The sequence below is a fragment of the Gossypium hirsutum genome, chromosome D09 (genome assembly GCF_007990345.1).
Source record: "Gossypium hirsutum isolate 1008001.06 chromosome D09, Gossypium_hirsutum_v2.1, whole genome shotgun sequence".
In the NCBI taxonomy this organism is placed as follows: Eukaryota; Viridiplantae; Streptophyta; class Magnoliopsida; order Malvales; family Malvaceae; genus Gossypium; species Gossypium hirsutum.
This window is the reverse complement of record NC_053445.1, coordinates 6785480-6799342: the sequence shown is the minus strand read 5'-3', so window position 1 is coordinate 6799342 and position 13863 is coordinate 6785480. Positions and strand designations below refer to the sequence as shown.

At 33.6% G+C, this 13863-nt stretch overlaps 1 protein-coding gene across 1 annotated transcript; it reads right to left on the bottom strand.

Moving 5' to 3' along the window:
• Window positions 1-4262: 4262 nt before the first annotated feature.
• On the bottom strand, window positions 4263-6765 carry LOC121221119 (AP2-like ethylene-responsive transcription factor At1g16060). Its single transcript, XM_041101634.1, has 8 exons — window positions 6601-6765; window positions 6428-6509; window position 6223; window positions 5703-5791; window positions 5391-5464; window positions 5253-5303; window positions 5058-5137; window positions 4263-4967 (listed from the first exon to the last, which is right to left on the bottom strand). The coding sequence occupies exons 1-8, from the start codon at window positions 6702-6704 to the stop codon at window positions 4600-4602; spliced, it is 849 nt and encodes a 282-aa protein (XP_040957568.1). The 5' UTR covers window positions 6705-6765; the 3' UTR covers window positions 4263-4599.
• Between the last annotated feature and the right edge of the window lie 7098 nt (window positions 6766-13863).

The following is a 13863-nucleotide window of genomic DNA, read 5'->3' as shown; positions in this document are numbered from 1 at the left end:
TGTATGCCAAAATATTGCAAGTAAGGTACAAATGATCTAAACTCTCCGCCACTATCAGTTTGCAATGCCTTAATCTTTTTATCAAACATTGTTTCAACTTTCTTTTTGAACACAAGAAATGCAGACAGAGCCTCAGACTTTTGTTTCAAATGAAAAATCCAAACATGTCTTGAATATGCATCAATAAACGAAATATAGTATTTATACCCAGAAGACACATGGAGCTGGTCCCCAAACATCACAATGAATAAGTTGTAAAGGAGAAGTATACTCAGTGGTTGACGATATAAAAGGTAGTTTATGACTTTTTCCATATTGACAAGCAACACATAAAGGAAAATCCTTGAGAATTTTGTCAGGAAGAGCAGATGTGGAAGCCAGATGTGCAAGATTGTGTGTCGAAGTGTGTCCTAGCCTACGATGCCACAACTCATGAGAAGTTAAACTTTTACATTTCACACAATCATTATTATTTGAACTAACACTAGTGGTAAAGCATGAAAGATCAGACGAGAGATACGGAAGAGCATTGAATTTCTGATTTACATCTAATTTGTAAAGACCATCGACTTCAACTTCTTTTGCCAGAACAGCCTGCGTAGTCAGATCTTTAATAACACAGTATTTGGGAAAAAATTCAAATGATACATTATTGTCTTTGGTGAATTGTGAGACTGAAATTAAATTTTTGGTAATATCAGGAACATAAAACAACTTGTTTAAGTGCAGTTCCTTTTGATCAGTTGAAAAAGTTGTAGTACCAGTATTTACAATAGGGATACAAGAACCATTACCGATTTGAACTATACTTATAGCAGGGTTAGAGTGCTGCAAAAAGGTGGAATCATGTGTGAGATGCCCAGATGCCCAGCTGCTTGAATAGTACGATATGGCTGAACCATATCATTACGTGTTCATACTACAGCTACTCCCACACCATCTCCTTCCCCATCAGGTAACAAAGCATATCTTTTATTCTTATTTAATTCTTCATTCATATTGTTTGTACTTTTTGGATTTTTATTTGTAAGATATGGTTGAATTTTTCATTATTTTGATCGGAAACTAATTACTTATATATTGGATTATGTTTTGTTGCTATAGCTACTTCTCCCACATCTGCTCCACCCACTACCAGGTAGTAAAGCATATCTTTAATTTTTTTTTTGAAAAAACATTTTCATTCTTTTGGTATTTTCATTTGGCATGAAATGAAAACTTAGAAGTATCTGAAGCTTTTAAAATCTAAAAATAATATTAATTTAACCTAAAACCAACTCTACCCCTCGAATCGAGTTGTCTAATTTAAGGATAAAAATATGAAAAACAGGGGATCATAATTGCCTTTGCCTAGTGCTAATTCATCGTAATTTTCTATCCCATTTTCCATCTTAAAAATTTTAGCATCTATGGCTCTGTAATATGGTGACATGTTTCCTACATGAGTTGGTGGGGGATTTCTTCTCAGATTAAATAATAAATAGACCAGTCTAATTTAGGCATTTCGAGTTTGGATTATCTGAAGATTTCTATTGTTCGATTATCTCTCTATACTTGTTTGGTCAGTGTTATTAGCCTATACATTATTTATTCAGTCAATTTTATTATTTTTGTTTGTACTATCAACATCATTTTGGGTGTCTAAAGTTGAAACTACATATTTCTTTGTACTTTCATTTTAAATTGGCATACCTGAACCTGATTTTTATATATAGTGTTCACTTATTTGTTTACTTTTATGTTTATTGGTGAAACTTGATTCACAATCTAGCAGGTGAACTTAAAGTTTTATATTAAAGATTGAAATTGAATTATAATATTTTAAGAGATTAAAAAATTAATTTTTATCATAATATTATATTATAATTTTATAAATTTTCACATAAAATTTAAAATACTAATTTATCATTTTTGAGAGGGGTTAAGGTTCTTACTTGTCCTCTAATGTCAATGTTACATATATCCATCAACTTTGTACACCTAACAACATAATTGCCCCCTTGTTTATATGCATATATGCATCAACTTTCTAACACCAATGAAGTTAAGGGTCTTAGGACATAGTCTAATGGGGAAGCTTATTGGCTTGGGATTAATTTGTTGCCCTTTGCTTATTTTTTTTTTTTGGTGTTTTTTGTCTTTGTTACCCTTTTAATAGAATTGCCACTTTTCCAAAAAAAAAGTTATACATTGTTGGGATCTAAAGTGGTTAATTGCTTGGACTGCCTAAGTTTACTGAAAATGTCTGATTACCTTGATGACAAAGGAGTGAAATGCATTTTCATTGGTTATGAAAAAGAAGCAAGACATATTAGACTATACAACCCTCTCACCAAGAAAGTTATTATTTCAAGAGATGTTGAATTCGATAAAGTTGATTACTGGAGATGGAGCAAAGAAGAAAAAAATATTGAAGGATTATTTTTCAGTGATGATAAATGCGTGACTTCATCAATCAAGATGAACAAGGTGATGATCGAAGTCCTCCACCAAGTCCTATTGTAACAACTCCTACAACAATAACATCACTAACCAGCAACAGTAGTAGCTCAGAGGAAGCACCTGTAATAATGCGTAGTTTACGTGATATTTAGGATATCACAGAAGCCATAGAAACAACACTTGATTATTCTTTATTTTGTTTAATGACAAAATATGATCCAATAAAATATGAAGAAACAATTGAATATGTCAAATGGAAGAAGGCAATAGATGAAGAAATTGCATCAATAAGACAAAATGACATATGAGAGGTAACAAATTTGCCAAAATGACATAGCCAAATGGGTGTACAAAATGAAGACCAATAAAGAAGGAAAAGTGGAGAAATACAAAGCAAGACTAGTTGCCAAAGGGTACAAGTAAAGACATGCAGTGGACTATGATGAAGTCTTTGCTTCGGTCATTAGAATTGACACCATAAGACTTCTCACAATAATTGTAGCACAAAATAGATGGAAGATTTATCAAATTGACATGAAGTAAGCATTTCTTAATGGCTACCTAGAAGAAGAAGTCTACATCAAACAACCACCTGAATAACAACAAACAAGCATAGGAAGACAAAGTCTATCGCTTAAAGAAAGCTTTATATGGACTAAAGCAAGCCCCAATAGCATAGAGCACAAGAATAGATGAATACTTTCAGAAGAACGGGTTCATGAAAAGTCCATACGAGCAAGCCTTATATATGAAGAAAAATAGAGTTGGTGACATAATGAACGTGTGCTTATACGTTGATGATATCGTTTTCACGGGAAACAATTCAGATATGTTCAATGACATTAAGAAGCTATAACTAAAGAATTTGAAATGATAGATATTGATGAAATGTCATACTTTCTAGGAGTCGAAGTGTAACAAATAGAAGATGAAATATTTGTGTATCAAAAAAAGTAAGCAAAACAAATTTTAAATAAATTCTGAATGAAAGATTGCAAGCCTCCTGTAGCCAATTTTAAATAAATTCAGAATGAAAGATTACAAGCCTGTAGCCACATCAGCAAAACAGGGCATGAAATTAATGGTTGATTCAACTAGAGAGCCGGTAAATCAAACGTTGTTTAAAAGCATCATTGGAAGTTTAATGTACTTGACTATTACACAGCCAGACATCATGTACGCAATGAGATTAGTTTGCAGATACATGGAGAAGCTAAAACAAAATCACTTGATTGCAACAAAGAGAATTTTGAAATATGTCAAAAGTACGATGGATCATGGTTTATTTTATACGCACTCAAAAAGTTCAAAATTGGTTGGTTATTCAAATAGTGATTATGGTGGTGACTTTGATGATCGCAAAAACACATCCGTGTATTTCTTCCATATTGGCTCTATAACATTTTCGTTGTCATCAAAAAAACAAAGAATAGTAGCTCTTTCAACATGTGAAGCAGAATACATGGTTGTTGCAACGTGCATGTGCCAAGCTATTTGGTCGAAGAATATTTTGAGTGAATTATCTATTATACAAGAAGGTCTAATTACAATTTATGTTGACAAGTCCACAATATCTATTAAAAAGAATCTAGTGTCTCATAGTAGAAGCAAGCATATCGATACAAAGTATCATTTTATTTGAGAGCAAGTGAAGAATAAAATATGGAATTACTTTACTGTAGAACGGAAGATCAATTAGTAGACATTTTTACGAAGCCATTGAAAGTAAATGTATTCCACAAACTCAAAGAAAAGCTTGGAATAAAAAGCTCGGTTTGAGGGAGCGTTAGAAGTAAAACCGACTTCCCAATGTCGGCAAAGCTTGAAGCCAAGAGTGGCTCTATAAATTGACTTAAAACAAGGCATTAAATTGGTTTACAAAGGTGGGAAAACAGCAACAAGGAAGCTTGTTTAAAGTTTCCTTAATGACAAGGATAAACAAAGAGTTGGCGGTGAAGCATATTGGATAGGCATGGATTTGCTGGAAGTTTCACAAGCTTATTACACCAGCTTTTGAGTCGGTTTATAAAAAACTATAAGGTTAGTGTAATATATGTAGTGAAGAAAAATTAAAAGTGTGAGATAAAAACTAGCAGCAGCTAGTATAGAGAGAAAAAAAATTGTATTTGTATTGTGTAATATTCGTGTGTAATAAAATTATTTTCGATTATTTGCATTCTTTTCTACCAGTTCTTGAAATACCGAAGATCGAAGGAGCAAACTTAATGCAGTAGGCGATGAAGACTTGTATGATTTGACATTGATTACTGGGAGTTTGGTTTCAGCATGTTCTTGCTTTAGTGAGTTGAAGTGACCTACAGCAAAAGGGTAGTGGATTGAGGGCTTAGATTGTTCTATTAGACTGTAACAACTTGTTGATTGTACTGATTCTGTTTCCGTATTATTTGTCAATTCGGGCCTTAACCAGCCAGCATAAGTACTTAAATCGAAGTTGGTCACGGCATTAATCCCTCTACATTTGATTGCCGCAATGTCGTACGCACGAGCAGCCTCCTCTTGTGTGTCTGCAGATCATATAACCGTTATAGTTTTCAACCATGAACCATGGCTGAAAGGTTGACATATTTTTAACACAGGAAAGTACAGGAACTTACTGTAACTGCCAAGGTTTAGATATTTGTTTCCGAACTCTCTCCCTATTCTAGCTTCCCATCTTCCGTTGTGATAGTAGTGCCTGCAAGTTTTATCCAAAGGAATCTTTAGCTTGCAATACATGTGTCTCAAACGTACGAGGACATGATCCTCCAAATATATAGGAGCATAGGTCACCAGATTATCAAGAAAAGTACTTTGCAACTCCCCTGTACTTGGATACTCCTCTTGAGAACCCACTGCTCTTTCTGTAATAAAGAAAAACCCAATGGATGTTAACTATTTAGCCTTTAGATAAGTATGTTAGTTTATGATTTGATAGATCAAGTGTTAACCTTCTTAATGAGGCCAAGAACTCCTCTTTGGTTACAGTTTGCATTATTTCAATCTCCTTTTCATAATATGATATCTGCAGAAACCATTGAGTGAGTTAGATCTGTTGTTTAAGTATACTACTTCAATTAAGACTATGTTGCTCCAACTCTTTATTTTTCTTACAAAATTCGTATCCAACAGATTTTTGGACATGAATACGAGATATGACCCTCCAAATACATTAAAGTAATTAGAAAAATGAATATAATGGTGTTGAGTATATGTCTAGAAGATAATCAACTTTGTTAAATGAGAATATAAGATATACATACTGGAAAATTGGTGGAAGTTGATGTCCCCCAATACTTAAGTGCAGCTAAATCATATGCTCTTGCAGCAACTTCTTCATCATCATAAGCACCTGATCAAAGTTCATCTAAGATATCATTGTCTTTTCACATTAATATATATAAGAATTTGAGTCTGTTTGGTTGAGTGGAAAAGTGGAGGGATGGAAGGAGGGAGTATAAAGTGAAAAGAAAATAAATTGAGTTTGTTTGATAGGGAAAAAAAGTTAGAGAAAAGAAAATAAATGGGATGATCATTTTCTATTTTAATACATAAAAGTTAATCTTTTCAAATTGAAATGATGAATAAAAGAGAAAATGTGAGGGAAATATATGTTAGATAAGAATGATGCATTTTTTAAATGTTTTATTTTGTTTTATTTTTAACTCTACCAAGCAACGGAATGAAAGAAAATTACTTTTTCCTTTTAAATTTTCCATCCTACCAACCAAGCATCTATTTTTCTACCCTTTCAATTTTTCATCTTCCTGATCTTCTTTTTACCCTATCAAGTAAAGTTTAGGGTTGTATATATGTGTTAGAAAAGTGAAGAACTTGTGATGTACTCACCAAGGTAAACTGCAGGATCCCGGAGCCGATTCCAAAGAACGAAAGAAGGGAAGAACATAGACAAATCATGTTTATAAGCATCCGAAATTGAAAATTATATTAAAAAAGAACTAAAATGCAATGAAGATACATAGTTTACTTGTTTTCCTTTCTTCTTTTGTGTAACATTCCATGAGAGCTTATCCCACAAGTGGGCTTCATATTTGCCAGTCCATCTATGCCTGTTGATTTTTTATTTTTCATATCGATAGAGAGTTAGCCATGGATGAAACAAGATCGGAAATACTAAAATTAAAGGGTGGTATTGGAAACCTGCTGACTCCACGGAACCGGGAGCTTCGTTTCACAGTGGTTGCAACATTGCTGCTTTGATAATTTTGTTGCATACCTTGATTGTCATCGTTTATCATTTCCATTCCTTGTTTATCTCAATTGTTTTCTTCCTTCTTCTCTCTTTTGCTGGCTTTTGATGTTCCTATGGATGCTTGATCCCATAGACAGTATAAATTCATGTACACACATATATATAATATGTTATCAATTTTGGAGCTATTGTTGCATAAAATATTGTTGAAATCACAACAAGTATGTCGATGAATTCAATAAACAATTAAAGACAAATATACATTGTCCATGCAAAGTTCACATGTCCATATTCTGTTTTCCAGCTCTAATATATATATAGATTGTTTATTCATTTTAAATTTGGCTGGCAAAGTCGGTTTGTTCTTTGGAAGTGAATGAAGGAAAGGTTAAATATATGCTGCCATTTAAAGAGAAGTTAGTGTTTTGCTAGATTTTCCTATTCCTAACATCAAGTTGTGAATTTCTGGTTAATCCCTACAAAAAAAAATAAAAAATAAAAAATCAAAGATCAATATATTTCCTGCGGTTAAATCCAGCCCATGGAATTTATTCCTTTCCAACTTCACTAGTCACCTTCGGTTCACTGAAAACAACTTTTGAAAAATGATTTTCAGGAAATGAATTGATTTTCTGGATAATTATGCGTAAAATATTTTCTGTCATTTGACAATTTTTCCTGAAATCATTTTTTAAAAGTTATTCTTAATGAAACAAGCACAACATAAATATATTTATTACAAAAATATTATAGTTGCATTTTCTTTTCGGAAAGAATAATTTATTTTATAATAATTAATATCATATATAAACTTGATAATAAACAATAACTAATTAAAATTTAATTTAGAATACATGTATTACATATATGAGGATGTATAGTAACATATTTGAGTTGGAAAAGATAAGTGAAATTAAATATGTTTTAAACAAATACTCATATTTATATAATTAATATATTAATAATTTATACTATAAAACATTTGTTATTAAATATTTATAATTTTAATATATATATTTATTATTAAAATATTAGTATAAATATTTTTTAATAATATATTAAGAATATTATTTAAAATTAAAATTATTATTTTCAAATTTTATTATTAAAATAAAATTGTAATAATAAATAATTTATTGAAATAATAAATTGTATTAATAATTTATTATATTATTAAATATAAATAATTACATATGTATGAATATTGAACATTATAATATTTTATATTAATATTTTAATATTTCTAAAAATAAAAAAAAAACATTTTTTATTATTAATATATTGATATTAGGTTTGATGCAAGTTAATATTTATATGAAAATAAAGTTACTCATGCAGGCATAGGTGTAGTCCTTGCCCCTGGAAAATATTTTTTATAGCACCTACTCAAAATTTTAAAAAAAAAATTTAAATTTAGTTTTTATTCACATTTGAATAAATAAAAAATTTGTAATTTTAGTTTTTTTTTGAAAAATTAATAATTTAATTCAAATATTTTTAATACAAAATTTTTAGTTTTGTCCCCCAAAATTTATAAGTTTATCTCGGTTCCTTCTAAACAAAATTCTTGATTTTGCCCTTACATGCCGTAGCTCTTTTTTGGAAAAAATGACTTACACTTTTTAAAAGAGTAAATCAATTCACAGGAAAATGGGTTTATTTTCCATTAACCAAGTTGTTTTTCATAAAACAAATATATGAAAATTCAAAAAAAAATATTTTTCGCAAGTCACGAATTCCGTAAAGTCCTTTCATTGTTATAAACTGATCAAATTTCTAGATTGAGAAAATGAAAAAAAAAATCGGTGCATGTACTTGACTATTATAGAGAACCGATGGAATTAGTCTTTCTACTATTAATTGAATCAATTTAGTCCTTAATTATACTATTAAAATGCTAAATTGGAATGTTTTAAAAAATATCAATTATTATTTAACAAAGTTAATACTTTAAAAAAATTATGGTCTCGTAAATGAAATCTTTTATTTGGAATTGAATTGCAATTAAGAAAAATAATTTTCAAGACATTTTTATATAGTAAATATTAACTTTGTTACAATTTGAACTTATTTGATTCTTTTTAATAGTATAAGGACTAAATTGATTCATTTAATAATATAAGGACTCATTTGATCCAAACCTTATAAAATAGGAAACCCCCAAGCAATTTAACCAAATAAAGTCTATTGCTAAATTTATACCCTTGAAGTAATCACCTTTAAACCTCATGAATAGTAGCACCCTAAAGAAGTTAAGCTGTCAAACTCGAATACTGTTAAAATTTAAATCATAGTTCTAATACGAGATTGGAAAATTTAAACAAAATTCAACTAACAAACAAAGAAAGAAGTACTGGTTTTCGTTTACTATGAAGAATTCAGACATGACTGATTAATACTTCACAACAAACTTGTTGGATTTTTTATGAAGGAGAGGTTGTAAACAAAAGCAAAAAAGATGAAAAATGGAGAAGTTAATTTTTAGTGAACTGTTTCATTAAAAAACTTAGTTTACATAAAAAAATTTATGCTTAAATAAGCTAAAAAAAATTAAAACTTGGCTTAATTCAGTGACTAGATTCACGTAACTTCCTTTTTCATTTGCTGGTTTCTGTCTAATCACCTGCCAAAATGTTTAATCAAAATTTACCACAGTTTCAGTGCAAGTTGGCAAGTTGGCAACTTGCAGAGTGAAGAGCTCACAGGTGAGCTCTAGACCTGTTCATGGGCTGGGCCGGGCCTAAAAAAATTTTCAGCTCGCCTCCTAGGCCCGGGCCCGGCCCGAAATATGGGCCTAAAATTTTGCCCAGGCACGGCCCGGGAAAAATATCATAAGCCTAAGCCTGGCCCGGCCCGGCCCATTTTTAAAATAAACATTAAAAAATTATTTTAAAAATAAAAAAAATTATTTTAAACGGGCCTCATTTTTTTGCCCAAGCCCATATTTCGGGCCTATATTTTTACCCGAATCCTCCCATATTTCGGGCGGGCCGTCGGGCCGGGCTGGGCCGCCCGACCCATGGACAGGTCTAGTGAGCTCTTATGCTTGGTGAGTTCGCAGTGTTTGTGAGCTCGTGATCTTGGTGAGCTCGCACATTTGGTGAGTTCGTACATTTTGGTGAGCTCATAGTTCTTGGTGAGCTGTTCTGGTGAGTTCGCAGTTCACAATTCATAGGTGAGCTCGCAATCTTGGTGAGCTTGCAGTTCGTAGTTAGCAATGGATGGTCATTTCACAACACTCCTCCTTAACCTCCATGCTTTGAACTCTAATATCATAACACATGTAACACCCTAAACCTGACTTAGGAGTTATGGCTGAATCTAGCGGTGTTACATTTCGTGATATCAAAGCCAAGTTGAAAAAATCGACTGTGGAATGGGTTTTGAAAATATTTGGAATTTCTGGAAAACTGTTCTTGAAGTGTTTTGGAAGGTTTACAAGTGTGACACACCGAGTCTCTAACGCTAAATCCGTAAGTTTTCTCTATATTGTAGACTGCTTGAACTGAAATACACTGAGAGACTACTATAGATAGTAGGACTGTGCTGAAACTCATTAGTTAGAGTAAATTGAGACAGTAGGAAACTGGAAACTGTAGGGAGACCTTGATTTGCGAAAACAAAACTCTGATTACTACTTTTCATAAGACATCTGTTAATAATTACCGGAATTACAAACTGATACATAAAACTTCTTAAACAGATAATACGTTATTTGATATGAGCATAAGAGGTACACACGGACGAGGTACAAGAGGCCATGGTAGAGGCCATAGAGGTGTTCGAGTTAGGTCTTTGTCGTTTGGCCATATACCTAATTTGGAACTAGAGTGCGTAGCAGAAGCGTAGTGGTGGAGTCTGTGTTATGCGACTGATTTGATAATTGGAAATTTCGAGGGCGAAATTTCTTTTAAGGAGGGGTGAATTGTAACACCCCGAATTTTGGGCCTAGAAGAAATAGGTTTTGAACAATGGAGCAGTTAGAAGACTGTACATAAATATTTAGTTGTGCAAGGAAGTGACATAAATTGCTTGTTTGCTTTAATGGCTAAGTGATTTGGGTGTGTATGAGAGTGTTTGAAAAGCTTGGGTTCAAGTCTTGGCTTTTGCAGAATTTTTAGTTTTGCTTTTAAATGAATCTAGACACTAACATATAGGCTTTATAAATAATAGTGCTTGTTTTATGACACAAAAATAGCTTGTGGTCTAGTGGCAAGGTGGTGTGTTGTGTAATTGTGAGGTCTGAGGTTCAAGTTCTGGGTTATGCAATGGAGTATTTATTTTGCTGCTTGAGTTGTGTAGGTAGTGGAGTTGGACTGAAACACAGCTAAGGGGAGTTTGAATGAAATCTGAATGGAGTTGTTGGGGGAGTTGAGGGGAAATCGGTGGAGTGATTTAAGGAGGGATAAGGGGAGAGATTTTAGGAGAAAATCAAGGGAAGTGAGGGGAGAGGAGAGGTGTGCCAAAAATGGAACTTTGTTACTCAGGAAAATTCAACTAGAGTGCATACTGGTCATTTTTGTTATACTTTTCATGCCGATTTGGTGTGGTGTTTTCACTCTTTTTGCTTGAAGGCCGATGTGGTAAGGGGTTTTTGCATATTTGTTTGTCTCGTTTTTTTTTTTGTGTTGGCAGCCTCTATTTGGCCGAATATTGCCTCTCTCAATTGTCTCTTTTTCTTTCCTTTCCAAGTAATTCTACTGGTGGCTAATCTATTTTCTCTTCTTTTTCATTTTTTTGTTTCTTTACCTTCTACCGAAACCTCTTCGACCCCTAAACCATTCTCCTCCCTTCTTTCCAATTTGCTCTTTTTTTCTACCCTTTTTGTGCCAACTTTTCATTGCTCTCTGCCAATTTTGTATACCATTCTTATTCTACGGTTTTATACTTTCGGTAAGTTGGTGTTCATTTTGACTTAAATTGTTCTAATAGATAATTGATATTAAGGGGTTTCAACTGGATTGCAGGTAATAATCCTGAGATCTAGTGACCAACATTGTTCCGATGAGTGAAGTGTTCAGGGATTCGGTTGTTCAATCAAGGTAAGTGACTGTCAATCAAGAAGTTATGTGTAATGAATATGATTCATTTTAAATTCAATTGATATGTGGTTAAACGAGTGTTTCGGGTGAACATAGGTTCGAAAGTGTTCGAGGATTGTCTGCGCATCTTCTTGTAAACAGGTGTGTAAACACCCCACTGTAACTGTAGAACGATAAAAGTCGAAAAGCTGGAAATACGACGTTTGAGACCACACAGGCGTCCGATCGCTCGTGTGGTAAGCCCAACCCACGAAACATTGGCGATGGACTGTAGAGGCCTCCATGAGCTTTTGCATGGGCTTAAGCTGTAATGGGCCACGTTGGGCCAAAATGGGCTATGTGGGCTTAAAGGGCTTGTGGGCCCCACACGGATGAAATCCACGAATTGTGGCAAATATTGGACTAGGCGATATAGATCTCATAGCCGTGGCAAAATCTGGGCTAAACAGGCCGCACGAGCGTGTGAGCCCACTTGGGCCGAGTAATGGGCCTTGGGCCCATTTACACTGTTATGACTATTTAGGTTACCTGAGTCGCTCGAGGCGACTGCAGATCGTTCGAGAGGTCGATATCTGCACCGAGACCCCCATAGGGTAAAATGACCGAAATTTTCCTATAAGGTAAAATGACCGAAATACCCCCATAAGGTAAAACGACCAAAATATCCCCATAGGATAAAATGACCGAAATACCCTAATAGGGTAAAATGACCGAAATACCCCCAAGGGTAAAATGACTGTTATACCCCTAGGAGATAAAATGATTGTTATACCCTTAGGAGATGAAATGACTGTTATGGCCTTATGTTATGTATGACTAATTTGCTCTATGATATGTATGACTATGATTGAGCATGACATTTTGCATGCACGTATGATATTATGTCACGATACATTGCATGGGGATGGGTTGTTATATTTGGAGGAAGTCTATCGTGCTGATAAGGTTGCATGGGCCGCCCAAGACGACTGTGGATCTACTGATGGCTATATGCCATTTATTTTACTGGCAACTTTGCTACAATACTGTTTAGTGCCGCAACAGGTGCTAATCTTGGTATGTCTGGCTGGGTGGGTCGATTTTATCCCCACATAGTGTGTTTGGTGAGACAGAGTAGTGTGTAGAGGTTGGATTTGGTAGGATTTCTAACTGCATATCTGTACTGATTAATGATTTTGTACTGTTACTGCATCGATTAATGATATTATATATTGTTCACTGCATGACTAATATCTGTTACTGTTATGGGCCAAGGCCCCACTGATACTATTATTGAAATGGGGCAAAGGCCCTGCTGATTACTGGCATTGTGATGGGTTCAAGCCCAATCCTTTACTATTATGGGAAAGGGCTTAGGCCTACACTAAACTGGACTGTTATTGTAACGGGCTCAGGCCCAAACTGCATTTATCTATTATTTAATTGACTGTTTGCTTGTTAGAGGATTAAACACTGAGTTTTCGTAAACTCACCCCTCTGTTTAACTGTACAGGGAATCCCTAGTTGTAGGCGAGTCAGTGCTGCGAGGGACTCGATGATGGCCACACAACCGCATCAGCTTTCGTTTTTAGCTTCTAATTTATAAGTAACTGAATTTGGGTATTTTTATGTAAAAATGCCTCTTTAAAGTTATAAACTTTAAATTGGGGTTTTTATTTAATTAGTTTGACATAAACTGCTAGTTGTAGAAAAAAACGGGTTTTCAAAAGGTAATTGTTTTCAAAGACACAACATTTTCGTAAAATACTGTAAAAGTTTCCACATCAAACAACATTTTAAATATAGTAACAAACTAATATGATCAACACACTGCTAAAGACAACTTGAGTTTTCAATAAACGTGAATTAGTATGGAACGGGTTTTCAACGAAACTGTGTTTTTGAAAAACACTTATCACTAGATTCGGCCATAACGTCTAGGCTGGGTTTGGGGTGTTACAACACATCTTTTCAAACCTCATCTTCCTAAGAGGTTTTGTTAGAATATTAGCTAACCGGTCTTGTGAACTGTAGTGAACTAATGTGACTTCCTTAGCTTGCTCCACTTCTCTTACAAAGTGATACTTGATTTTAAATTGTTTTGTTCTACCATGGAACACTGGATTTTTTGATATTGCAACAGCTGATTAGTTATCACACTTGATCTCTGTTGCTTCTTCTTGTTTCAAA